General features: G+C 49.3%; 2 protein-coding genes across 4 annotated transcripts in view; one reads left to right on the top strand and one right to left on the bottom strand.

Moving 5' to 3' along the window:
- KFase (kynurenine formamidase) overlaps positions 1-11,773 on the bottom strand; it is a 43,636-nt gene extending 31,863 nt beyond the window's left edge. Inside the window, exon 1 of the mRNA XM_037421021.2 lies at positions 11,542-11,773. Coding sequence (XP_037276918.2) covers positions 11,542-11,773 — 232 coding nt within the window. The remainder of the gene's footprint in view (positions 1-11,541) is intronic.
- An 86-nt stretch (positions 11,774-11,859) lies between these two features.
- LOC119170009 (Krueppel-like factor 3) overlaps positions 11,860-27,120 on the top strand; it is a 145,721-nt gene continuing 130,460 nt past the window's right edge. For all 3 annotated transcript variants that reach the window (XM_075881222.1, XM_037421023.2, XM_037421022.2), the window contains exon 1: positions 11,860-11,999. In XM_075881222.1, coding sequence (XP_075737337.1) covers positions 11,991-11,999 — 9 coding nt within the window. In that variant the 5' untranslated portion in view covers positions 11,860-11,990. The remainder of the gene's footprint in view (positions 12,000-27,120) is intronic.

Genomic DNA, 27,120 nt, shown 5'->3' with positions numbered 1-27,120 from the left:
GCTTGGGAGCGCGCGGCGTTGGCGCTCCCAAGCCCGCAAGTTGGCGCCACGGTGGCACGCACGCAAACGCAAGCCGCACGAAGGTCCCACGCGCTCGCAGTGCCATAGCGTCTTGTCGCGTAAGTATTTTTAAGTGTTTTTATGATTTAAAATTTTAAATCAAAGATACATAGTGATCAGGACACTTTTTTTATTGTGTACAGTATCCTGGTATACGCAAAAAAGTGAAAAATACAAGGTTACTGTAACGGCAGTGTCGACATTTTGTGACACTTCATGCAACCACAGTCATGAACATGTTAACTTACGCGTAATGTTTTTGAGGTGAAAATGAATAAAAAGGTTACTCATTTGTCATATTGTCGCTGCGCAGTTTTTGCACCAGATGTACAATGCACAATGTTTCTGTAATAACAATGTTGTGGTTGTCTGTTTCACTATGGCCGCGCTAGATGGCGCCACCTATTCATCTGGTGGGGGCTGGCATATTTTTAGTTTCTATGTTCCAGGACATTCTAGCTTTGGAAATCTGGCTGAAACCGTGTAATCGCTATGAGTTCTCGCACTTTGGCTTATTTCAACTCGACGGCTAGAGTATCCGCAGTGAGGACACCGTGAGTTCTTGCGAAGGTGGACCTTACAAGGCGGCCGATCCATGCTGTCCGAGATTGAGCGCCTTTGTGCCATGCTATTTGTATAGTGGCTAGCCACTATAATATTTGCGCTTAAAACTTAAAAGTCAAAGTGGTGGCTCTGGCCAGCCTCGGCTTTGCTCGCCGTGAAGGTAACATGATGCGCCAGCATGTGCGCCGGGGCAGCTTATCTGCGCTAGGAGGCCAGTGGTGGCAGCGTTGTTTATGGCCACGTGGACGCATGGCCCCATCGCCCCAACGATCTTGCGACGCATCTGTTTGGGGTTTCGCGCATGCGCAATACCGCCGCCCCAACGTCCTGGGTACGTAAGCCGCTTGGGTACCCAGCACTAAAACTCCCTAGCATGTCCGGTGTGTCTGTATTCCTTCGACAGAAATTCCTGCGAAAGGTTGTTTTTCTAAAGCCACCAAAAGCAAGGGTCATTGCCTATAATACACGATTCTGTTAGGTTAACATGTAGCGATTAGCTCTTCGCAGATGGCAGACATTAATTTTTTTTTCCTCTTCGAAAGCGAACGTTCTGCATGTTGACGGTGACTGGGCGTAAATGCACTCAATTTCCGTCGCGACAAGTGCACTGCAGTTTTAAACGAGGTATAGCATTGGCGGCAGCATCGTTTTGAGCTGCTGTGAGCACAAAATTCTCACTCACTGCGCAAAATTTTGATCGTAGATGAATGAAAAAACAAAAACAAACAAGGAAACACTTTTTGCTGTGCGTTTGGCTGTGAAGCGAAGAGCTCGTCTGCATTCCTCATAGCTCACTGAAAATGTGTGCGATTTTAACACGATAACGTATAATTATATACATAATCTTCTGAGCAGTTGCCTCGCTAATCTGCCCCCTTACGCCCCCCTATATGTTCTCTGAAACATACCACAGCTAATCTTACTGCAGTTAAATGAAGCTCTTGTGCTTTAAGGTAGTACTGTGTGGTACAATATTGCAAGGGGTGGGAAATGGAGGTGAAGGTGGGGAGTGATGCGAGGGTGATGGGGAGAGAAAGCATGCAGGAAGAGAGAGGGTAAAGCATGGCACAGCCAAGTATAGACAGCGCCTGCTCTAAATAGAGGAGGCGCTGGTATAGATAGAGCGTGGACACACAGTGGAGAAAAAGAACTAGAAGACTCACTAGTAAATATACGGCTGGTATTGTGAGCCATATGTCAACAAAGAGCGTTAAGGGAAAAGTCAGGGAGGCGGAGAGGATTTACTGGATGGCAGCTATGGAGAAAAAACCGGCTTTGAGTAACTACCGAAAGGGCAAAAATGAAATAAGGAGGGAGGCATTTTACGATAATTCAAGGGGAAGCGCTTTACTGTTTGAAGCGAGATCGGGTTGCCTTAGAACGCGTAGTTATAAAGCAAGATTCAGTAAAGAAGAAGAACAATGCACATGCTGCGGGAAAGATAAGGAAACGGCGGAGCATGTTCTGATTGAATGTGGAGATATCCACCCAGGTGTACGTTTGGGCACGAGCCTGCAGGAAGCCTTGGGTTTTAGGGACAACAATGGAAAGCTGAACACACCCGCGATTGAAATAAGTAAGAGACGGTTAGAGTATTGGTGGCAGAAAATTAGAGAGAAAGGACAAAAATAAATATTGGAAAAATAAAATATGGACAGTGTGCCGTAAATGGCAGAGAACTTAAGCTGAAAATTTACCTTTTTTTCCATTAAGATAGAATTTATCGAAGTAGAGGCATTAGGCCAACAAAAAAAAAAGAAAAAAGTTTTTTTTTTGTCGAGCCTGGTGGCATACTTGTCACCACCCCGTTATAAAGGGGACGCTCATAGCATCCATCCATCCATCCAAGAGCAATGAAAGGGAAGCGAAGGTAAAGAGAGAAAAAAATTACGCCTTCTCCCGCTAGAGGGACCACGTGTAGATGCGCCTGACCACACGCACCAGTTGCAGCGCGTCAGCGCAGGGCGTTCTGACGCATGGTCGTGCCCTCTCCCTAAAGTGAGAAAGGGAGCGTGGCTACGCGAAGCTGCGCGGCCACTCTCTGTTTGCAAGGAGAGGGCACCATAGCCACGCACCCTCTCTCTTTATACGGAGAGGGCACGATGCTGCGTCAAACAGCCCTGCGCCGACGCGCAGCAACGGGTGCGAGGGGTCAGGCTTTTACACTGGCGCCGACGTTGATGCTGGCACTCATCGCGGCGTTACGCAGCAGCGAAACCTGGGGAGGCGCAAGGCACGCAGTGATGTATCGGTGTTTTCTGCTAGAACATGCCAATCGCTGCTAATTGGCAATGAGAGACAGAAGACGCTGATTGAACACAGGCACCCGCAGTGCGCTTTTAGTTAAAGGGACACTAAAGGCAACTATTAGGTCAACGTTGATTGTTGAAATAGCGATTCAGAAAGCTCGTAGAGTTACTTTTTGTGCCAAGGAAGGGCTTATTCTGAAACAAAACGCGTTTTAATTGTCCGCATTGGGATAGCGCACTTCAAATTACCCGCCTCGTGAAGCGGAACGTCTCACGTCACTGTTGCCGCGCGCAACGTTGCCCGCCTTTACTGAGCGGCCGCTGACACTAGTAGCAGCAAAACAACAACAGCGGGAGCCACAGCGGCAAACAACAGTCATTGATTAGTTTTCTGCCATTGGCTCCGATATGGCAGACGTGTTTTGGTTCAACTGGGCCCGCCCGATGGTACGGCATGTCCAGTTTAACAACACGAAAATTTAATTTTTTTAACCACTTGCACCGTTTCCTATAGCAACGTCGGGCGGTTCTTTTTTTAATGAATAAGACAGAAATGAACAAGCAGCATTTCATTACATATCTTGATGTACGGAAGGTTTCTTTATTTAGTGCAGTAAGATTGATTTCTGGTGATTAATTGTAGGCAATTCGTCCGACGTCATCGGGGTCATTTCAAGAATGTTAACTTGAGCTAAAGATAGTTTAAATGCAGTCAGCATCACCATTTATGTTGTGCGAGCACGGAAAGGCATACGTGTGCGCGCGTACGTAAACGTTTACGTATGGGGAGCTATAGAACGTTGAAAAACATGCGTTCCAGTAAGACTGTAAACGCAAACCGGCATTCGGTAACACATTAGTATACGTACAAGCTAAGTGCACTTATATCTTCATTTCCTCATCAAAATCACGTCCCCCTCTCCTATCATCCAGCGTACCTATGAAGCAAGCTAGCGGAGTCTGGAATAGTGTACGTGCACGCAAATGCAAGGCATAAGCTTGTCAGTGGGCAAATGAATCGTTTGATTTCGAAGGTTTCGTCATGGTATCGATATTTTGCGCTGCGAATTGTCTTGCGCGAGTGAAACGAAGGACAATGGGTGCAAGTCCCATCGATTCCAGTCCGATACAGCACTGATGCAAGCGAGGGCCGATAGAGAAACTGGACGCCAACCAAGCGGAATTTACTTTGCTGCACTTGACTTCGGACGCGTACAAGCGCAAAATGCAGATGTTGACCGACCTCGGATTGTCCGACAAACAACCTACGCCTTAAAGGTGCTGGCAACCCAACGTGGTGGCGCACATACTGCCTGGTGGCGCTGCTTATACCAAGTATTGACGTCAGGGTACAGTAGTAACCGAAACTACCTTTTAAAAGTATGCTGTAATTAATTTTTTCGGGGCATACTCACGCTTACCGGTACGTTTCGTACGCTCTCAAGGGCTTGATCTATCATTTGACGCAAAAGAAAAACGATAAGTGAAAACTTCCGAGTCAGTACTTCTGTGGTTTATGTCAGGATTGTCGTTTTACATGTTGCCTTGCATGTGCTTTCTTTTTGACGCAAATTGTTATGTGACTTGAATGCACGCTGCGAGTTTTTATCGTTCAACAACGCACACGCAGGATAAATCTCGTGTGGCAATATGCTCGACGGGGTGGCCTGGCTCAATTGTGCCCCAAACAAATCTGAGCTCGTTGTCTTTCGTGGCCGCTGTGAAAATTTCCCACTCCACATAACCGTACTCGTCAAAGGAACACATATATCCCTAGGTATAGCGCGCACGCATCTTCCAGCGTGCGCATCTTCGTACGTTCAAGCAGGCAAGACACACCATCTTCCTACAATCGCGCCAGACGGGCCAGATCATCGCCATGTTCGGACGCGTGAGTAATCGACGCTCGGCACTTGGGGAGCGGGACATGCTTCGGCTAGTGGACGCGCGCATTATGAGCCGCTTCAGTTATCACCTTCCATTTGACTGGCTAACGCAAGGACAACATGAACGGGTGGACATGCTCATCCGTAAGGCCATCAAGGTCGCTTTGGACTTACAAAGCGTCTTTTGCCGCTAGGAGTGCAGTATACCCTCGATGAAGTACTCGAGGCCCAGTAAATTAGTCAGTGCCAACGCCTTTTTCTCGCACCAACGGGTAAACAGCCTGGGTCACTCAGTCCCCTCTGAACCTCCGGGAATGCAGGGAACTTCCGTGTCACCACTCGAAATAGCTCGAGTATTTCGCGTACATACCCTGCCACGCAACATGCACCCTGAGCGTAACACCGGTCATCGGCGAGCACGGGTGAGATGCCTGAATCACACCCTCAGCGAGATTGAGGAGAATATAAGTCTACTACATGGAAGCGGCTAGCTCGACAAACGGACACACGGTGGTGGTGGTTAGCGGCACTCGTGAGATAAGTGCTACCTAGATCTCTTCCCCATCTTCAGCCACCGACGCGGGCGAGATCCTAGCGGTCACCTTAGCCATTCAACACACCTTGAGCCTCCCCGCGGAAACATACATGCTCACTGATTCGCAGGCGGCATGTCGGGCTTTCTTAACAGGTCGCGGCATTCCCAAAACCTCCCACTTTATTCTGTATGCACATCCGAAGTAACTTAACACAACAACCACCTGCTCTGGGATCCTGGTCATACACCTGCTCTGGAATCCTGGCCATGCCTCACTGTCGGGTAATGGACGCGCTCATGCGGCCGCTCGAGAACTCACCCTCTGAGCAGACCCGCACAGTGAGGCGGCCAACACAGAGCCAAGTTCCCCACTTCTCATATATCACGATGTCACACAACGTTACATACGCCAACGACAGCAATACCACCTCCCACCAGACTCCTTCATACGAGAGCCTATAGAGGAGGCTTTCGCAATTCGCCGGCTGCAGACCCGAACTTCCAGAGTCTACACTTTATGCATAAAATATACCCGACTCGTTATACCGATGCCTGTCCAGAATATGGCACTATCCACTCAAACTTGCACGTTACCATAGTGTGCACCGCTGCGTACTTCCCAACCCTTCCACCTAAAGAACTCTAGGTGGTCGAAATTCCGGAGCCCTCCACTACGGCGTCTCTCATAATCATATGGTGGTTTGGGGACGTTAAACCCCAGATATGAATCAATCAATTACCCTTCCACCAATCCTTCGGTCCACTCGTACCCAGAGCAGTGGGACGGCACCCTTTGTAACGGCGACCCCGAGGTCTGTCGGGCACTCGTTCTACGGGTCGTCATAGGTGTCCTGGAATGGGGATCCTCTCCGTTTTCATTAAGTTTGTAGGAGGTTTCGAGGCTACTCGGGCCACAACCCCGCAGAGAAGACGCGGAGCCCGACAAGGAACCTTCTTCATTGACCGGAATACGGGCCGTAACTGCCAGCGGCTGCCACGTGCCACTCCGCGCACACCCGATCATCATCTTCCTCTTCCTTCTGTCATTGGCAGGCTCGCGGCTTCTACTTCCCTTAATTTGACTAACAAAATGTTTTGATCACCATCGGCCCTACCTTGGAGGTCAAGATCCAGTATATATATATATATATATATATATATATATATATATATATATATATATATATATATATATATATATATATATATATATATATATATATATATATATATATATATATATATATATATACGGGGTGGCCAGTGAACGGTTGTACAGCGCTAGCAGTCGGTTTTTAGGGGCGAAGCTCCTTATGGGCTAGGGCAGTCCATCCCTCCAGCCATGGCCTCCGAGATGGTGGGCGCGTGGCGTGTTTCTCTCCGGCCGTCCTAATCGCCGCGCTCCCCAGCAAAATTAACCACTATCAACCGCGAGAGGGCGCGGATTCCGTCGGTGGTGGAGACCACGGCAGACAGCAGAGCGCACGGGATTCCAGCGGGCACATGTGTTTTTTTTAAAGACGGTAGCCTTTCTTAGGGACCTTCGACGCAGAAATTTTGGTCTGTCTGTTCATCCGCCCTTCACGGTACTTTAAACGGCACCAAAGTTGTCAAACGATACTCCAAACAGCCGACCCCATCCATAGCACCCACCAATATTGCTCAAGATTCAGCGTTCATACGTACGCCTGCAGTGTTCGAGAAGCTTCAGGACTGTAGTAGATAGTTTTAAGATTACGGCCACTTCGCGAACATTACAGATTGTTCTGGAGCCTACGCGGCCGCTAGTGATAGCACTAGAATATTCCACGGCACGTGTATAAATGCCGACGCGCTTCACCACTTGTCAGTTGATCGATTGCCGACGCTGTGTTCGCCGTTCGCCGCTATCAGTGCCAGTTTGTATTGATGTAGTCTAACATTCAGTTTCCTGGCCGCAAGTTCAGCCGAATAAACAGCTTCATATCTTACCTACAGTCTACTCCCTTCGTCCGCGTCCCGATCCCGTGACATTTGATGGAGGTGCGGCTTCGTTCATGCACCGGACGCCCCCGTTGTTGAGAATCGGGGTCTACCCGGTCTCTTGTGGTAGCGTGGTGTAACTTCGGGTGGTGGAAACGAATGCTGACAAGATGGGGATAAGAAAAACAAACAGGCTTATGGCACTACTTACAATTATTTACAGCATGAAGTTAGGAGTTCACAAACCACGAGCGTGGTTGTTGAACCGTTGCATGGTTCAGAGCGATACCCAGCACTCTGCGGCAACGTTTTAAGCCCTGTCGGGCTCATCCTCCTTGAGTGGAACACCAATCGCACACACAAAACAGCACCCACAGGGCATCGGTCAGTAACGCACGGTCCGCCGAATAGTTATTGCACCTCTTGACGCAATGCTCTGAGAAGGGAGGGGAAATGGGGGTTCCTTCCCGGAACAATTTGGCAGTTGGGTTGCTTCTTCCGCCTTTCCCAGGAATGGCAGCCAAGGAGTAGATACTTGAATCGTGGAGACACGATCTGTGCGGTCGGTCTGCTTTGCCGTTTCGCTAAACAAGCCGGCCCGGATAAATTGCTTGTAGGAACATTGGCTCACGGACCGTGTTCTAATTCCTTTGTCGCTCCCCGCCGCTGGACGCTGGTTCCGAGAGAACTGGGGTTCCGGGCGTGGAAGCGCTGCCCGGCTACGTTTCGCAGCGACAGCATGGCGCCTGCTGGAGACGGGAATAACACTATCAAGCCGTGAACCCAGCCCACATGGCGAAGACACCGACGCTGGCCACGAGCAGCGAACAAGCCGCATGCAGCGAGGTCTACCACCAGAGCACGGGTGGTACAAGACAAAACGTGGAAGACCAAGGCCATGACCTCGACTGCGCTAACGATGACAACCGCTGTGCACAACCCGCGATCGTAATGCAGCAGCCAAGGGAGCCACCGACTTTCCCTGCGTTATCGTTTGAAGACACGAAATCCGGACTGCTGGAGGCCACCTGATAACGTCGGTAGGAGTTTGCACAGCCAGAGTCGCAGTCAACAACCGGACTTGTCTTGCGAGCTTTGTTATCCTACAGCATGGCTCCAGGGACGTGATACTTGAGATGGACTTTCTAAGTCACCATGGCGCCATCATCGACCTGAAGTCTGAATCAATAACACTAACCTCAGAGAAAGAGCTGCCGCCGTACAAGACGCCAGAGAATCACGCATTGAATGTATATATAGTAGAAGACCAGGTCACAGTGCCGCCTTTCTCCGGCGTTATCATTTCCGTCGGCACCGAAAAAGCCGCAAACCTTGAAGGTGTCATCGAGGGGGATCAGCACCTGCTCTTAAACCATCAGATTGGCGTCGCAAGCGGCGTAGCCGAGTAGCGCGACGGCAAAACAAAGGTATACTGCTGACAAACTTTAGCCACGGATACTGATACGTGTATGTAACTGTCACTCCTGCACAGGCACTGAAAAGACCCAAAAAGGAGGAAGACAACAACTTGGTTGTTGTAGGTTGGACTCTCGAACTATATATACCCTGTTGGCCTGCAGAACTGTGCAATTTGCACGGCGTTAGCTAGACCCACCGTCAGCGAATATATCTTCCTCGTAACATCGTTTTGGTGGAAGGTGCGGGGTCTTCACATTATCCGGCTCTGGAACTACACAGTGCACGCCACCTTTGTCAAGCCGCGATGCCTGAAACCGACACCCAAGCGTCGCAGTCCGCGCCCGCTCCGTCACCTGTGATCCCTTCCCATCTTCTCGACCCTGGCCCGTTTTGCCGCAGGGACGTACAGCACGAACGTCGTATAATGGCTCGTATTGTTCGAGCAAGTCAGCAAGCACTACATGTGGGACGAGGCGCTTATGCTGGCTAAGATTATTCTCTACCTCTGGGGTGAGACGGATGAGGTCCACTTCGCTCGTTGCAGCGGCCGCGTTTGCGGAAAGAGCGCACTGCTCAAACACATTTTATTTCTATATTTTTGGTTCCTGTTAGACGTCTTCTCCATATGTAGATGGCGACGGTGGCAACGAGCCGCCAAATATTGTATGCATGGGATTCTGTGGGAGTTACGCCACCAGTTTACATATACCTTTCACCATCTGTACTTTGATTTACAGCGCGCTGCTCAAACATAAACAACTGTGACAGTTGTTAGTTCGAAGCTCGTTCGTTCGTTTCGTATACGCGTTTCGCTTTGTGTTTGAGCAGCACGCTTTAGGTGTCGGGCTGTGACAGTTTCTAGTTCACCCTCGTCTTGTGTGTGTTCTTTCGATACAACCGTTGTGCTTGAGCAGCAAGCTGCAAGTTTTGAGCTGCTTGTTTTTCTTCGAGGGCGTAACATTCCAACTTGTAGCTATCGCATTCACTGCTTCGCCATTGCGGCGAAACTTACTTCTTTTTGTGCTTGCTCATGCAATCATAGAGCGAGGCTCATGAATACGTGTTAACTATATTTGAGATACCACAATGGTTAAATCATGATCATGGGCGTTAGCCGTCTTGATGGAGGTGTACCCCTATAGACGACAACGTGTGTGCATCCTGGTCAAACGGTGCTATATCAGCCAAAATACAACAGACATTGTACAAGCGCTTGCCTATTAATGAACCATAAACTATCAGCTACCTTTGGAAAGACACGTATTAATTTCGAGTTATACAGATATGACTAATGAATCAGCCACGTTTTTTAATCTGCTCTGGCTTAGTTAACTGTGAATTGCTGAAGAAAACGACAACAACAACAACAACAACAACAACAACAACAACAACAACAACAACAACAACAATAGTAATAATAATAATAAAGTAGGATTTTGGCGAGTTTCGATATCTGGAGCAGTCCCAAAACTACCCTTATATGTAGAAACTGCGGTGAAACCAGTGACATCACAATGACGTGCTTGCGTGCTTTGAGTTTCGGCGCAAAGGATTGCTTATTTTGCATTGCAGTAGTGAATGTTTGCCTCCGAATGAGTGAACTTCAAAGACGGAAGGCAGTCATACTCCGATCGGACTCCCCCCTCCCTCCCCCCATTTTTAATCCCTTCACTATTTCGCATTGTTCTATTGTAACTACTAAAAAATAAAAAAAAACGCTAGTCGGTAAAAAGCGAAGCGTTGGCATTCTCCCTCGGCTTTCGGGAACGAACGAAACTCGGGAGGAAATAAACAATAAAAAAAGAAGAGGATCCAAGCTATCTCCCTGCGGATCTGTTCGGACAGACCGGTTTCTTCGGCGCGGGAGTAAGTTACCGGATCCTTGTTTAAATACCTCTAGTGACCGTTAAAGCATGGCACTTGGGCGACTAATTTCGGATCCTTTATCACACGCTACTTTCGACTTGTTGCGAAACTAACGACTGTCCATGTAGCACTGCATTTCCGCACTTTTCTCGTTGGTATTCTCTGCGTACGCGAGCGCGTGATAAATCTGCGCGATCGCAAATTTAATAAGTGAACAATTAAAGAGAGAAGGAATGTTCGTAGCGGTGCATTGGCAAACGCGAGAAAACGGTATGCACGCGAAGCTTTACTTTATCAGCTTCCGAGTTTGCCAAGAACGCTGTTGCGATGGAGTCCTCCACCCCGTGGGGCATGATTCCGAGCTGTGCAAACGCCGCACATTTCCCAGCATTTGAGAACGGCATACAAAGTAGAATACACGCTTGAGACTAGATATGGCCACCAGAGCAGTAGACAGGGCGAACTAAGTTACCATATCTTTAAGTGGTCGATTGTAATGCGAGGGGTGGCTGTTCATTGAGTGCGGGAAGAAAAACATCCATTTCGGGTATTCGATTGTAACGCGAATGCTGACTTAAGGTAGCGAAAATTTGGAAAGGAAGATCACGTTACACTCGAGCAAATACGGTACTTCTACTCTGTTGTTTCGTTCCATGGAGGAAAAACAAAAATGTCTCGTCCCAAGCGCTGCACACGTTCACATATTAATATCTTACCAACTAGCCCCAACCATCAACCACACGCTCCTTGAGCACAGTTCACCCGATTTTGCGAAGTTGCAGGCCCGATCTAACGACGGAAACCGTGCAGCCGATGAACGACAACCAAAAAGCACTTTCACGCCACGCGAAATTTCCCCCCAACCACACAAACATCCGGGTGCCGGCGCATGGCACCGTCCCACAACTGCTGGCGCCCGGGTCGCGATTTGGGCGCCCTGGTGCCGACCCATTGGTGGCGTTGTGCCTCGGTGCCAGCGACCCCCGAAGGTCGGACTCACCGTCCGGATCCATTGAGACGGAACAGCTGTTCGGTGCTGCTGCGGCGAGCCCACGGGTAGGCGAGACGTGCCGCGAGCGCTTTCGCCGTGCGCCGACGGAGGGCGCGGCGGCCGGGGAGGCGCCGGCCACCTGCCTGTGCTCGCCGGGAGGGAGGGAGGCAGGGAGGGGCATCATCTCGCGGCGACGTCGGCTGCTCTCAGTAGTGGCGAGCAGCAGCACAGCAGCAGCCATCGGCCGGCGAACCCTCCCAGCATGGCGGCTGCGGCGGCGGCGTCGCGGCAGCCCAGCCAGCAGCGGCAGCAGGGCGCCGGATGCGGGAATACGATGTGCCTGAAGGGCCGGCGAAGGTCGCCTGTGCTCGTGGTGGTGCGTGTGTGAGTGCCTTGGATTACGCTGCCCGCGCCGACCGTGCCTGTGCGGTTCTGCGCGCGCTGATCGGCGCCTCTGTATGGTTCGGGTGAGTGGCTCGCTTCTTCGCACCAAACCCGCTGCTTCGAAGCCGGTGCCGCCTGCACATCCCTGCGTACGCAGGGACGCTGTAGCTACGGCGGCGGCCGTTGACGCAGCGCTAGAGGCCTGCGTCACCTGCCTTCTCTCGCAGTCACGGGGGGGCAACGATCTCACGCGCGAACGACGCCGCCTGCCTCGAGAGCTCTGCTGGCCAGTGCGTTGCGAATCGCACCGAGCTGTCAGGACGGCTGACATTTCCCACTGAACCGTATCGCGCCGCTCGTCCAGCCCACCGATGCCCGATGTAGGAGAACCGACGGCTTCTTGCTTTCTTTGATTTTTTTTCCGCGCACCCCCCCTCCTGCGAGCTGCATTCCTCGCTACGGGCCGCAACGTGTGATCGCGAGTTTTATATCCCTGCCTGAAGATGACGCACTGGCGGAGTGATTTTGTTCGCGGAAGACGACGCACACTTGTTACGTCGCCACCGCGAACACAGACCGGCATTTTTAGCGGCGTCGCATTGCTCTGCTTATCGTTCAACGCTATAAGTTGAAGTTAACCTGTAGCTAACAGACTGTCTCTCGCACGTATCGCGGCAAGTAACATTCTCGCGAAACGCCGCACAATATCGTTTGTTCGTTCGACGTCGGTGACGGGGGTCACAGCGGATGTCGATAGCTGCATTGTGATGCCCAACGAGTGACGGATTTCCTGGGTTTAGAACGCACCTGTAGCCGTCTTTTCGCAATGGAGGAGTTCGGTGTGTACGCGAAGCCGGCAGGGGGGCTCTAACTGCCGTTCTAGCAGTTGTGCGCGAGCGCGTCGATGCTGAACAGGATACGGGCTGCAGTGTCCACTATGCAGATTTACTAGGGTCGCTAAACATCGACAATACCGACTTACATGCCCAGACAAGGCCGTGGAGGTGCTGCGCGTCAGAAAAACATGTTTTTTTTTTCCCTCTAGCGCCTTCACATTGAACCAGCTTGATGTCCTAATAACGTCATGCCCCGCTGCGGTGGTCTGGTGGCCAAGGTACTCGACTGCTGACCTGCAGGTCGCGGGATCGAATCCCGGCTGCGGCGGCTGCATTTTCGATGGAGGCTGAAATGCTGTAGGCCCGTGTACTCAGATTTGGGTGCAGGTTAAAGAGCCCCAAATGGTCGAAATCTCCGGAGCCCTGCACTACGGCGTCTCTCATAATCATATGGTGGTTTTGGGACGTTAAACCCCAGATATCAAATCCTTATAACGTCATGCAGAAAGGTAGGCAACAGGTCGAAAAATGATCCAGTGTTACATCAGGCAAATGTAATTCACGCGCACGTTAATGGGCGCTAAGGTATCATCACTCTGGGCTTTTCGATGTAGCACGTCACAGAGTAAATGCGCAGCAGACGAGGACTGTAAGGATAGTGTGAAGCCTGTCCCACGGAGAAATGCTCCGTGGCCTGTCCAGTGTGCGTGCCTTCTACACGGTAACCCTGTGTCATTCTAATGGACGTCGGATCTAAGAAGTTGATCTGGTTTCTCCCCCAAATGGCAGCTAAGCCACGTTCTGCGAGTGTTTATTTCATTCTTCAAAGGAAGAGGGAGGACGGGTCTTCCCGCTGAAAAACTGGACGCGTTCCGGCCGGTAGCTGTCTTCGGCCGTCGGTACTTAGCCGGCGGATGCGTATCGGTCGGCGTCTTTTTTTCCGAGAGGGGGTGCGACGCGTCTCGACCGACGAACTCGCCTGATATGTCGTGCTTCCTTCCGTTCGACTTGGGCAATCCTTTCGTTCTGGAAATTCGCCCCTTCTAGGCCCGCCTCTCTGCTGCGGCATCGCTGGCTATGCGCTTCTTTTGTGTCGTTGTTTGAGCGCGCGTGCGAAAAAAATGGGCTGCGTTAATTTCGGCTGTGTCGTTGCGTACCGTAAACACCTCCCATTTTCCCATATTTTGCATGGGCTTGATACACGAACACAAGTATGCGAAGATATAAACGGGGCGAAAGACGAAATACTAGTGCTGTGAGGGTAGGAGGCCAATAAGGCCCCAACCCAATCACCTCTCTGTAACCATTTAATGGTTATTAAATGTTTTCACCACCCACCACCACCTCAGAGAAGCAGCGACCAGTGATGTGCGTGCGTTCGTGTTTACGCGGAGCTTCAGTAAAAACAGCGCGTCGCTTGAAATGCACCAATGCCGTTATTATGAGAATCCCACGTACTGAGCACACAACTTTCGTAAAATCTTCTGCACTTAGAATTGCATTTCCTGTTATAAGAAAACCCCTTAAAGCTATCAAGACGCGTCTCGGTTTAGCAGGGCGTGACCGTAATAATGCACGTGGTCCACGCATTTTCGAAAGTAAAAAGCTCCACGTTTCTCATAAATTCTTCGTTGGTCATATTGTGGGCAGTTCATGTACGTACAGGACCCAAAAAAATGGCAGATTCCACGTACAGTGGGAATCGATGATATGCGAAGCACGAATGAGGAATGTTTATATGTCAGTTAAAACTCAGCACGGCGTTACGAGGTGGAGGTAAATCATGCCGTACATGACTTCCACGTCATAATTATCATGTTTGGACGTGTCATTTACCTTCATCATCTATTCACGGCCCCCTGATACCATATTTGGTATATGTGAAGCTAGAGACACGACCGCGAGCACATCATGAGCGTGGCATGTACTCAAATTGCTACATGACGCGTATCTCATGTTTATCATGTTTGCACCAGTGTCATACCTTCGTCGTCCATTCACGTCCCGTAATACCAAATTTGGTGTATGGGAAGCTAGCGAAACGGCCGCGAGGGCATCATGAGTGTGGCATGTAGTCATGTTGTTACATGACACGCGTCTCATGGTTATCATGTTTGCACCAGTCACATACCTTCGTCATCCATTCACGTCACGTAATGCAGAATTTGGTATATGTGAAGCTAGCGAGGAGGCTGCGAGCGCATCATGAGCATGGCGTGTAGTCATGACTTACATGACATGCATGTCATGATTTCGGCGTTAGGGTGTGCCACGTGTGTTTGCTATGCAGTCTTGTCATACCACACAAGTTTTGCAAGATATCATGTGAACGAAACCACTGCAAGAGCAACAAGACCATGAAATGTAAATCATGACATTCATGTCACACATGTCATGATTTTCATGTTATGACTAGTCAGATATGTTCTTCATACAGTCATATTATGTCATACGTAGTTTGGTAGTGATACCATTATCCAAACGGCCAGGAGAGCTAAAAGTCGTAGGCGGACGGACGGACGGATAGACGGATGGATAGATAGACAGACAGACAGACGGATAGATGGATGGATAGACGATGGATGGATGGATGGATGGATGGATAGATAGACGGATAGATAGACGGATAGACAGACACAGACAGACAGATAGATAGATAGATAGATAGATAGATAGATAGATAGATAGATAGATAGATAGATAGACAGATACGCTTAAAGTCTGTGAAGTTCGCTAACATTTAAAACTATTACGGGCTGTGAATTGATGGGGAGGATAGGGCGAGTTGCGCAGGCTACCACGTTCAGTCGTCTTCATCCTCATACTCGTTTCAATGTATGGCCAACACAAGGACATTCTGTCCAGACACTCTGTGTTCGCAGTTTCGGGATTTTTGCTTCCGGCTTCATCGGTTTTGGCACAGTGTTTGACCCACTGGCGCCGGCAGCGTGTCTTTTCTTTAGCGTGTTGATGTTTACGTTCTCTCTCGCTTGACTTTCCGAAGTGTGTACGGTGATTCACCGGGTGAACGGCGCGACGTAAGTTTTTTTAGTTTTCTTTTTTCATTTGCCTGCGCAGTGGAAAAAAAAAAACAGTATACCGGTGTCGCGGGGTCTAACGTTACCGTTAGTATAGATTGCAGATACCACGGGCTGATTGATAGCAGATGTCATCTGAGAGGTATTTTGTGTTAATGGGTCTACAGTTCGTACGTGTGCAAACTGGAAAGCGATCTCTGCCTCACCCTTTTGCTGGCATTGGCTTTTCTATTAGTCGCAGCTGCGGGCTGTTAGGTTTCACGACGGCCTGACGGAGAGACACTGCGACCCATCAAGTTCATATGAAGCAGCCGATTGAAATCGCTGACTTCTTTTGTCTGCTGTCACAGGAGTAAACTCAGCACGTGAGTCGCGTCGCACCCGCGCATACGAAATAACACCTTCACTACCACCACTACCACATGACAATAACTCATGTTTCTTTTCCGTTATTGTTTACCTTTCACCGGTGATTACGCTGAGATGCGCATTCTTTTGTGCTGTTGCATTACCATATATAAGGATATTGCGTCAACTTTCCCAAGCTTGTGTATGGGTTAGTTCTCTTCTGCAGTCGTTCAGGAATGTTAAAGGCAAAGAAGAAAGAGAGAGAGAGTGCGCGTGTTTGTGTATGTGTTTGGAAGGGGGAGTGTTGACAGGAGCTCGCCTTTAGTCGCGAAGTTGGGTAATACCTAGATAGTAGGGGGCCTTCTTTCCTGTATTGACATCACTTCGCTTTATTACTCCGTACTTAGCATGCCCTGATTGACCAACGTCTAGTGCTAACTACGATTCTTATTACAAAGTCATCTCTCAGAAATCCTTGCCAGGTGTTTTGACATTCGTAATTGTACGGCAGCCCTCGCGATACGTAAGTTTCTTCAGTGGCCGAATACAACGCCTCGTTGTTTGGAAAATCGACGAACCCAGCCTTGCACGACACGTACTCTACGAGTTTGACGATCACACAGGCTGCAAGTATAGCCACAGTTTAGAGTAATAACACCTGCTCGAAAGGGAAAACCACAACACCACCCACGTGCCATACGTGATGACGTAGAAGTGGGAGTGCGTGTGTCAAACGAAGCACAACTAAAGCGCCCATGCTCCTTAAAAAAATCGTGCAAATAAAAACGTGGTGCATTGCACCTATTTGCGTTTCTCTGGACGCACGGTTTATCTTGACAGGAGATTCGTTCGTGTTTTTTTTTTAGTATATAGTTGGTCTAACAAAAGTGTCGCTTAGAAGTCCAGGCCTCCGTATTTGCAGCTGCTTGTTGGAATTTCTGCCTATTCCAAACTGATTTATCTCACTTTCGAACTGCGCATTAGTGATTTTTTTCAGCTGAGAGCATATGTACCCGGTGCTACTCCATCTAATACCTAAAGGTACGTGAAAATCCGGTAGGAAACCACACGCAATACAAGACAGTGCTTTATGTTTCGTGTGAGCAGACCGCCTTTCGTGGAAGAACTGTAGGCATGTCCAAAGTCGCCTTTAGTATTATAGTGTTTCGGAGTGAGCAAACGATGTTATTGCTAAGTTACATCAAAGTAACAGGTTGAGGTTTGGTGAGGCAACTCACAAAGCGCCAAGCACGTTGCAGGCACACGCATGGACGTACACGCACCATAGACAACTATGACAACTTGCTGGCGAGCAAAGTGGTAAAATCTCGGCGTCTGGCGTGGCGCTATAGCGGGGGGGAATATTTATACGGAAAGTGCACGCACTCGTGGCAAGTGTCCGCATGGGGAAGGGGCGTGGCCGTCGTGGTCGTTTCTGTACGAACGAGTTATGTTTTTTTCTTCGGTGGCCGCCGTTTGCGCGGAGTACCTTTCTGGTGACGTCATTCTTCTGCTAGTGAGAGATGACATTTTCACACAAGACGCCGCGAGGCGGCGTCTTGTGTGCCTTCGGCCATAGAGTTTCCTAAAGTTACCTAGAGGGGACTCTGTCGCTGCGATCTTTCAGCGACCATGGGAATGATGGGTAGTACGCACACTTGCCATAGTCTTCGTACTTGCGGACGGCGAATCCTACTTGCGGCTTCGTTTGTTGCCGTGTTTCGGTTTTGAATTGAAAGAAAGATTCAACCCTTTCGAACTTCGTGATCTGATCTGGAAAGGTAAGTTTAAAAGAATGAGGTGGTGAAGTGCAATCGCTGAACATTTGCTGATTTTTGTTTCGTGAGAAAAAAAAAAAAACTCCAAGCCACACGAACACACATGGAGCCAAAAGCAGGTCGGAAGTACGAAGATGGGGCAAATGTGTGTACTACCCATGCTCTCTGCAGCGTCGTGCGTTGCAGCTCCCATAGACACTAGCGCCAGAGTTCCCTCTATCTTATATATTAGAAAACTCTATGCCTTCGGCTACGAAAGCGGCAGAAAGTGGTGGCCCATCATTGAAGCGAAACATTATTTATACGTCACCTGCGAATGCCTTCGCGAATCTTTAAGTAGCTTATATACTTATCGAAACGCTATCGGAAGGTAGAATAATATTTCTATAAGTGTTTCTTGCCTTTCACTGATTTGAAAATATCATCAAACGCAGCTCGTTGCAGCACTGTACACCTGGAAGTTGACAACGATGTGATTGTGAGGGACGCCTTAGTGGAGGGATGCGGATATTTCGGCCACCTGGTGTTCTTTAACACGCACTGGCATCGTACAGTATGCGAGGCTGTTCAATTTTGCCTCCACCGAAACGCGACCACCACGGCCGTGATTGAACGAGCGTCTTTTGGGTGGGCAGCTGAGCACCGTAAACACAAACGGACATCCTTTCTCTCCGTGGCATGCAACCTGCACACTCTCCACACACCGGAGATCAGACAGCGCGTATGGAATATTTCACCCTGATCTCACTGTTTTCGTTTCCCAGCATCCGCAAGTTCAACCCGGGCCGCAATGCTCATCATCACTGCGTGTCAACACATGACGATATTTGTAGCGCGAGAACAGAACGACGACAAAGAGACAAGAAGGACACGTGCGCTCGTGTCCTTTTATCTTGGCCGTCGTTCTGTTCTCCTGCTATAACTGTCGTCATGTCATACCAATTAGCCCAGACAGCCGCACTTCTAAGAAGTGTCAACACAGTCCGCATGCAGCCTGAATCGCCGAAACCTCTGTCGGAGTTCCTGTACTCACTGTACGTTGTTTGCGTGCATCATGCGCGACTAACAACAGATGGCGCTGCTAGTACGTCACGAGTTGATGTCTCCCGTGACATCAGACTGTATTTACTCGTCGCTACAAAACCGCCGTCTCAATATCGAAACCGGAATATTATTGCTTTGGCAGTACTGAAAATATTGCCAAGGCGCGGCAATAGCTCGTTTCGCAGATATTGCGGTGTCTGTGTCGTTGGTTGTGAGCGGGAAATCATCTTATGCGTGACCGAAAAAACGAGAACGATGTAAATAAAATATAAATGATAAAAAAAAAACCTTAGCGCTGAGTGGGGACCGAACCAGGGTTGTTTGGGTCTGAGTGATGATCGAACCTCGGTCGTTTGCGTGGCAAGCGGATGTTCTACCCCACAGCCACACCTCTGCTTGTGAAAACAGTAAGAAAAAAAAAGATACTTCCTCTGCTTAGAAAGGCAGTGCTTTCATGCTTCACAAACGCACGCGTCCTGTATAAATACTTCACAATGCAACATGAAATATTGCAGTAATAATGCGTGGTACACGCGTTCATTGCCAATGGGCGTCAGAATATGTGATTACCATAAGGGATCCGCGGTTGAAAGCCGGTGCCCCACTACAAAAGGCGCACACGCTACGGCGTCTAGAATTCCCTTAATGCCACGTATAGTGGGTGCATATCAAATTCGAAAAGGTTTCATACACTAATTCCCGTATTCACAAACGCTCCTCGATTCGACTTTCACCCTTCAATTGACAGAATTGCGCACTGTGCCGCTGCTCAGCTGAAAATGACGCTGCGCTACTCACCATCATCATCATCACCATAATAATCATCTTCAGCCTGACTACGTCCACTGCAGGACAAGGGCATCTCCCATGTTCCGCCAGTTAACCTGGTCCTATGCTTGCTGCTGCCAATGTATACCCGCAAACTTCTTAATCTCATCGGCCCACTTAACCTTCTGTCTCCCCCTAACTCGCTTGCCTTCTCTGGGAATCTAGTTAGTTACCCTTAACGACCAGCGGTTACCCTGTCTACGCGCTACATGCCCGGCCCATGTCCATTTCCTCTTCTTGGTTTCAACTATGATATCCTTAACTTCCGTTTGTTCCCTAATCCACTATGCTCTCTTCTTGTCTCTTAAGGTTACACCTACCATTTTTCATTCCATTGCTCGCTGCGTCGTCCTCAATTTAAGCTGAACCCTCTTTCTAAGTCTTCAGGTTTTTGCTCCATAGCTAAGTACCGGCAAGATACAGCTGTTATATACCTTCCTCTTGAGGGATAATGACAATCTACCTGTCATAGTTTGAGAGTGCTTGCCAAATGTGCTCCACCCCATTCTTATTCTTCTAGTTACTTCATTCTCGTGGTTCGGCTCCGCGGTTATTACCTGCCCTAAGTAGACATAGTCTTTTACAACTTGAAGTGCACTATTACCTATCTCGAAGCGCTGCTCTTTTCCGAGGTTGTTGTACATTACTTTCGTTTTCTGCAGATTAATTTTAAGACCCACCTTTCTGGTCTCCTTGTCTAACTCCGTAATCATGAGTTGCAATTCGTCCCCTGAGTTACTCAGCAATGCAATGTCAACGGCAGAGCGCAGGTTACTAAGGTACTCTTCATTAACTCTTATCCCTAACTGTTCCCATTTTAGGCTTCTGAAAACCTCCTGTAAGCACGCGGTAAACAGCATTGGGGTGGTTGTGCCCCCTGCCTTACACCCTTCTTGATTGGTATTCTGTTGCTTTGTTTATGAAGCACTATGGTGGCAGTTGATCCCCTGTAGATTTCTTCCAGGATGTTTATATATACTTCATCGACGCCCTGATTCCGCAGTGTCTGCATGACGGCTGATATTTCTACTGAATCAAGAATAGCAGCAAATTCAAGAAGAGCGCTACTCAAGAATAGCAGCAAATTATCACTGATATGTAGTGACTTGCCCTGCCCAGAGATGGCGCTCCCATCGGCTTTCTCAAGTGAAGGTGGAGCGTTGAGTGAAGGGGTGTTCTAGAATACAGGGGTCAGTGTTTCAAATATGCACTTGGAAACAGGATGCCGCTATTGCGTTCAAGTCCTAAAGGCCAAGCTTTAGGGACCCCTCATTTTTTTTTGGTCCTTGAAGCCAATGTTCTTATTTAGAGCGACCATTCCAAAATGTTCGAAATTCGTGTCAGTAGTCCTTTAATGTGAAGCCAAGATTTTTTTTTTGGCGTCATAGCATGAATTTTCGAGTGTTTGCGCCAATTCGGGCTCAGAAAAAAAAAAAGAAATGGTTTGTAGGATGAGTCTTCTGGTAGTTCCTGTGAAACGTTAATTGATTTTCATTAATTTGCAAATTACAAGCTATTTTCTTGTGTAGATGCTCACAAAATACACATTATCGTCACCTGCAAGAAGATACTGGGCTATGTAAACATGGTGCCATTAATTATCCTTCATTCGTCTTTCCCGCGTTTTCCTGGCTGGTAGAGACAGCGCATGCAGCGAAACCGGCCTCTCAGGTGTTGTGTGAGCGCGATTTCTTTAGGCACGGACTCATTTAGCGTGACTAATGGCTTCATGGCAAGCTATGGACGCCGTTAAAGTCCGGGATCCAGATATTATGCATGTGGGCACGCCAGTCCAGTTTAGCGTCACTTCCGGGAACAGTCATTCTCTCTCTCTCTCTCTCTTTAGGTGATATTCGTGATGCAGGCCATAAAAACGTGACGCGGTAAATAAAATAATTCATAAGTGTAAAAATACCACGGTGCAAGGTTGATCTTGTTTGACATGAGCGGCTATTGCTTCGCACAGATGAGTGAGATAACTCTGGACACACACGGAACGGGCAGTTCACCTGTCTGTAGTTTGGCGTTGCTTCTCACGCTATAGACAATACCTCATACCACGTGAGACTTTGAGGTCCTGTCTCCACCTCCCCACTGCCTCAATCGCGTAGCACATTCTGCGTATAATGCGTTGATGCGTCACGCGAACCCAACCAACACCGACTTTTTTGGAAGATTATACATATCAATTATCGAGTGGTCGTATACATTAACTGCGTTACAGACAACGTCGAGTGAATGTCGTCGTCCTTCGTGCTTATGGGGCTCGACTTCGAAGTTCGCGGGATCGAACCCCCCAAGCCGCGGCTGGCGCGTTTCCATGGAGCCGGAATGGTTGAGACTTGTGCACTTAGATTTAGGTGCAAGTCAAAGAACTCCTGGTGGTCGAAATTTCCGGAACTTTCTACGGCGGCGTCCCTCTTAATCATATCGCGGTTTCGGGACGTAACCCCCACCACCTGAAAAAAGTAGTGTGGCCCTTGTGCGTCGTGTCGTGGTCATTGGCATACAACACTTACTGACGAGGAGTCCGGAGGAAAGACAAGACACGATGACAGAAACCAGGAGTCGGCCGGCGCACCGCAGAAGGCTGCAGAGCGCATCTCTACACAAGTGTCGTTCGGCAACGTGTCGCGATAAGGCGTCGTGCCGCGGGAGGTCAAGATGCAGTGTGTCATTCGATAAAACGAGTGTCGTGCCTCCATCGGCTTGGGTGTCTCCGGTGACGGACATCGGGCTTTTGGGTGAACGAACGACAAGGTGCACGAACCGGTCGCTTCAAAAGAAATAAGAGGGGTCAGTAGGCAGCTTCAGAATAGGGTACGCGGCGATAAAAGACCGCCCGGGTACGGTACGCTATTTCCGTATCTTAACGTGGGTGCCCATGAGGACAGTGTGTGACGCGTACGGAGTGGCAAGAAACGCGAGCGCAAAACTTGTGTACGCGTCAGATCTGGGGGGGGGGGGGGGGGGGTCACAGTGTGCGAGTTTGTTTTAAAAGACAGATTGAAAGTTCCACTACACGTGGGTTAGGTTTTTGAGGATTGCGACAGTCAGTGAATGGCGGGTAATGACATAAACTGATACACTGCGTGACGGAGCGAAACGTTAAGCGTAGATGGCGCTTCCGTCCGTGTGTTTTTGTTTACTATTCCTGGCAGCACGTTTTATCTGCAACGGCGAATCTCTCCCAAATTTTTCATTATTGCTTTATTGCTTTAACCTTTAGTGAAAGCAGTAACAGGGGAGTGAGCTTTTGCTGACTTATTTTTGAGAAAGGAAAAGGGAAAAGAAAAAAAGATCACAGCATATCCACGAAGTGAAGGATGGCGAGTGGACGAAGCTCCGGGAGATCGTTAACCCCTTATCTTTCTTTCTTTCTTTCTTTCTTTCTTTCTTTCTTTCTTTCTTTCTTTCTTTCTTTCTTTCCACGTGGGCTACGTGGTTCCTTCGGAGATCGTTACATTCTCGTCAGAGAGGAACCGAAAAGGAGTTAACACGCTTAACAGGCGGACGCATGGCCGCGCGGACAGACACATGGACGGACGCACGTAACAAGAATGAAGGGACAGACGAACGCACGGACGGACGGACAGAAACACGGACGGACGGATGGATGCTTCGCCCCACTCATTATCATTCACTTCATGGATATGCTGCAGCTTTTTTTTTTTAAGTGCGTAGCACTTTGTGGGGCCGGGCTGTCGTGTGGTGTCGTCGTTGCTTGGCATATAAGGGAGGCAAAACCGAGTATAGCACAGCCAGCCGCAGCGCGCTCTCGTGCCAAAAGAAGGAAGTCTTCTTCCACTTGTTCTGCCAGCGCCTTGATGAGGATAGTAAGTGCGAAGCAGCCCCCCCCCCCCAAAAAAAAAAAAGAAAATTAAGAAAGATACCCTCGTGTAAACATTGTAATGAAGAGGAGTCAAGCGACGATTAGAAAGGGGAAGCCCCGCCGCAGTGGTCTAGTGGCTAAGGTACTCGGCTGCTGACCCGCAGGTCGCGGGTTCGATTTCCGGCTGCGGCGGCTGCATTTCCGATGGAGGCGGAAATGTTGTAGGCCCGTTTACTTAGATTTGGGTGCACGTTAAAGAACCCCAGGTGGTCAAAATTTCCGGAGCCCTCCACTATGACGTCTCTCATAATCAAATGGTGGTTTTGGGACGTTAAACCCCACAAATCAATCAATCACAAATCAATCAATTAGAAAGGGGAAAAATGGGAAGAAAACTGGAAAGGAATGAAAAAACAAAGAAAAAAGACAGGAAAGCTTTCAAAAAGAAAGGAAAGGAGAAAAGAAAGAGAAACCCGAAGAGAAACAAAGGTTTCCCAGTCCCCACTTGCCTCCGGTTTTCATCACTAGTGCGAGGCTACCTCATTAATTCTACTTTTTTTAATTCTTTTTTTTATCTGTGAGTGTGAGTGTTTACTTCTTGTGTTCGTGTGCGACTGAACCCGCGACGATGCGACCCTAAAGGCCAGACCACACACACGCGTTACAGCGTGTCAGCGCGTCGCTTTTTGACGCGGCGCCGCGCCTTCTCTCCAAGGAGAGAGAGAGAGCGGGAGTGGCTACGCGATGCTGTGCGCCCTTTCTCACCACAGGGAAAGGATGCGGCGCTGCGTCGAGAAAGCCACGCGATGAGGCGCGCTGCAACGGGTTCGTGGGGTCAGGCATGCGTCGTAGAGACTCTCCTTGACTGTTTTTGTTGCTGCGTAGCGGCCGGGAATAGACAAACGTAAAAATGGGAAAGCCGTGTGAACTGGCATATACACAAAATTATGAAGGCGATAAAATTAAGTGTTCTTCTGTTCGTAAAGTATTTGGCCTTTGAGTTCTGGAGTATGATTGAATGTGACCTTTCTTAAAAGAAAGGGCGACTGTTGGCCGCTCTTGGGAAAAGGTATAATTTATACGATGTGCATGTTGTACCTGTATCTCGGTCAGTATTGGTGAACTTGGTGCTGTCTGACCTTTTCAGTTTATGTACACTGAGAAACCTTTACATTTGCATGAGAAAAACCACTGCCTGAATATAATACACACCGTAGTCGGAAATCGCAGGTTAATTTTCACACCCTATATAAACTGTTAAGAAGACAAGCATTCTTGCGTTTGCTTAGCGTTAGTTGTAGCATTTATGTTGCTGGTACGACGGGTTTCAGGTGGGTCATAGGCGGACAGTACGGGGAGGCTAGAGGGCTGGGGGCCCACCTCCTGGCTGCATCATGGGGCTGCCTGCCCCCTTGGCGCGGGCCCGGGATATTTTGGCTTAGGCTCTCATCCTACGCCATGGGACTGTTAGCTGCCCTGTCGCGCAGCTATTTCACAGGGTTTGTTTATGCCCGTTCCTGTTCCAAAATGGGCAGTCTGGTGCCGTGGTCGCATTGAGGACGATGTCACGGAATGACGAAAGTTGCGGCATTATCACGGCTGTTGTGCAAAATAGGCATGGTATTTAAACGTACGCGTCAAGAAATAGTTTTTTTTTATTTAACAGATATTTCTTTACCACCGTTCTAATACTTTTCGAGAAGTCTTTCTTCCTCTCGGTATCTATCTATCTATCTATCTATCTATCTATCTATCTATCTATCTATCTATCTATCTATCTATCTATCTATCTGTCTATCTATCTATCTGTGTCCGTCTGTTCGTCTGTCGTTCTGTCTTTCCGTCTGTCTGTCTTTCCGTCTGTCTGTCTGCCCGTCCGTCCGTCTGTCCGTCCGTCCGTCTGTCCGTCCGTCCGTCCGTCCGTCCGTCTGTCTGTCTAGAGAGAGAGAGTGTGTGTGAAAGAGCAAGTCAGGTGCCCCGCCTCCTTCGGGAATGTGAAAACTCTCCGCCTATGAGGTGGGCGATGGCCGTTGACGTCGCGACACGTGCACTTGCACAACCACTCACAGACGAGTCTGCGACGTTCTGTGTAAGCTCGCGTGATGTCAACACAGCACACGCCGTTTGAACGTAAGTGCGAATATTTCAATATGTTTTGACCGAAGAACTGCAACTCCCGATGCCAATGTTCTAACCTTTACGCCTCATGCGCACCCCCTCACGAGACAGAATTGAACGACTTTATGGACACCTCGTGTGCCAGTGAGCGCGCTACGGCGCCTTGCACGTTTTACCCAGTGATGACGGTTTCCTCAAGGGTTGCCTTCGCGGAAGCCTGGAATGCTTGGCGCGTTTTGAGAAATCCGACTTCCGCACTGTCGTCGAGTCGCCGTTGTGCTATTTCTATCGGTGATCATATAATTGAAGCCAATCGGTTTCTCCCGTAAGCTTCTTGTTTGGTTTGGTCATTGTCCAGACTTATATGCACACAAGCGCATATAAGGCCGTTTCGTCCGTCGTAGACGCAGTGAGATAGGCGCAATGTATGCCTGCCCTGGACGTTCTCGTCTGTGCGTTGTCCGCACTCTAACACGCCATCAGCGTCCGTCACGTGATCGTGCCGTGCATCGAGCGCGAACCAATGAAAGCGCGAACGTGCGAACACGTATGCGCATGTAGTGGTGCCGTCAATGCGATAGTTTCGGCTCTCGCCGTGAGCGAGTAACCAGTGGCAGAGTATCGACGCCTCCTCGAACGCTGCACGCACGCACTTTCAAGCTGATCGACGGAGCTTGTATGATGGCAAAGGCCACAGGGTCCCGGACTGAGGGCTCCACCTTCGCCGGAAAAAATATTTGAAGTAAAGTATTGCATTCATTCATTTGGTTATCCTCTTACGCTCTCGTTACTTCTGCCTTTGCTTGTTCTATTTCTCTTCCACATTCGTTCACCCCCACGCCGCACTTGAGCACTGTTGATGTGTCCGCTCGTGTATGTAGTGGTTCTTGACGAAGAAATGATGGCGGTATCTTCTGCTGGCCAGTACCCGGGCGCTATAGTACAACTCAGCGACAATCCGCTTCTGTGCGAGACAGTTGCGGTCTTCTCTTCAGAGAAACTTCCTCTTTCCTCTCTTTCCGGTGGGCCGTCGTCATGCCATCTCGAGCGCCACAGCACACGAATCGCGAGCCTTCACAAGAGTACCGCGTCATATTGCGGAACGCAGCCCGCCAGAAATGAATCGTTGTGGGCACGATTCACCAGCGCCAACTAGCGTATTCAGGACGCGCGACCCAAGCCGAAGAACAGCGCGGCTCTGAGACGGCGCGTGGCCTCTTGGAAAGTATATACGCTCGGGCCATCTCGCTAACGGTGGCCCCGAAGTGCACGCATCCCTCGAACAGGGCCACAGTGGACTGTGCAGGGAGCACGTGCAGCGGCATCAGCGCTGTGCGTGCATGCGCGCAGTTCGGGAAGTAGAGGGCGTGGAGGCCGCAGCT

The sequence above is a fragment of the Rhipicephalus microplus genome, chromosome 2 (assembly GCF_043290135.1).
Source record: "Rhipicephalus microplus isolate Deutch F79 chromosome 2, USDA_Rmic, whole genome shotgun sequence".
Lineage (NCBI taxonomy): Eukaryota > Metazoa > Arthropoda > Arachnida > Ixodida > Ixodidae > Rhipicephalus > Rhipicephalus microplus.
The sequence above is the reverse complement of the archived record's forward strand: the minus strand, read 5'-3'. Positions and strand labels throughout refer to the sequence as shown.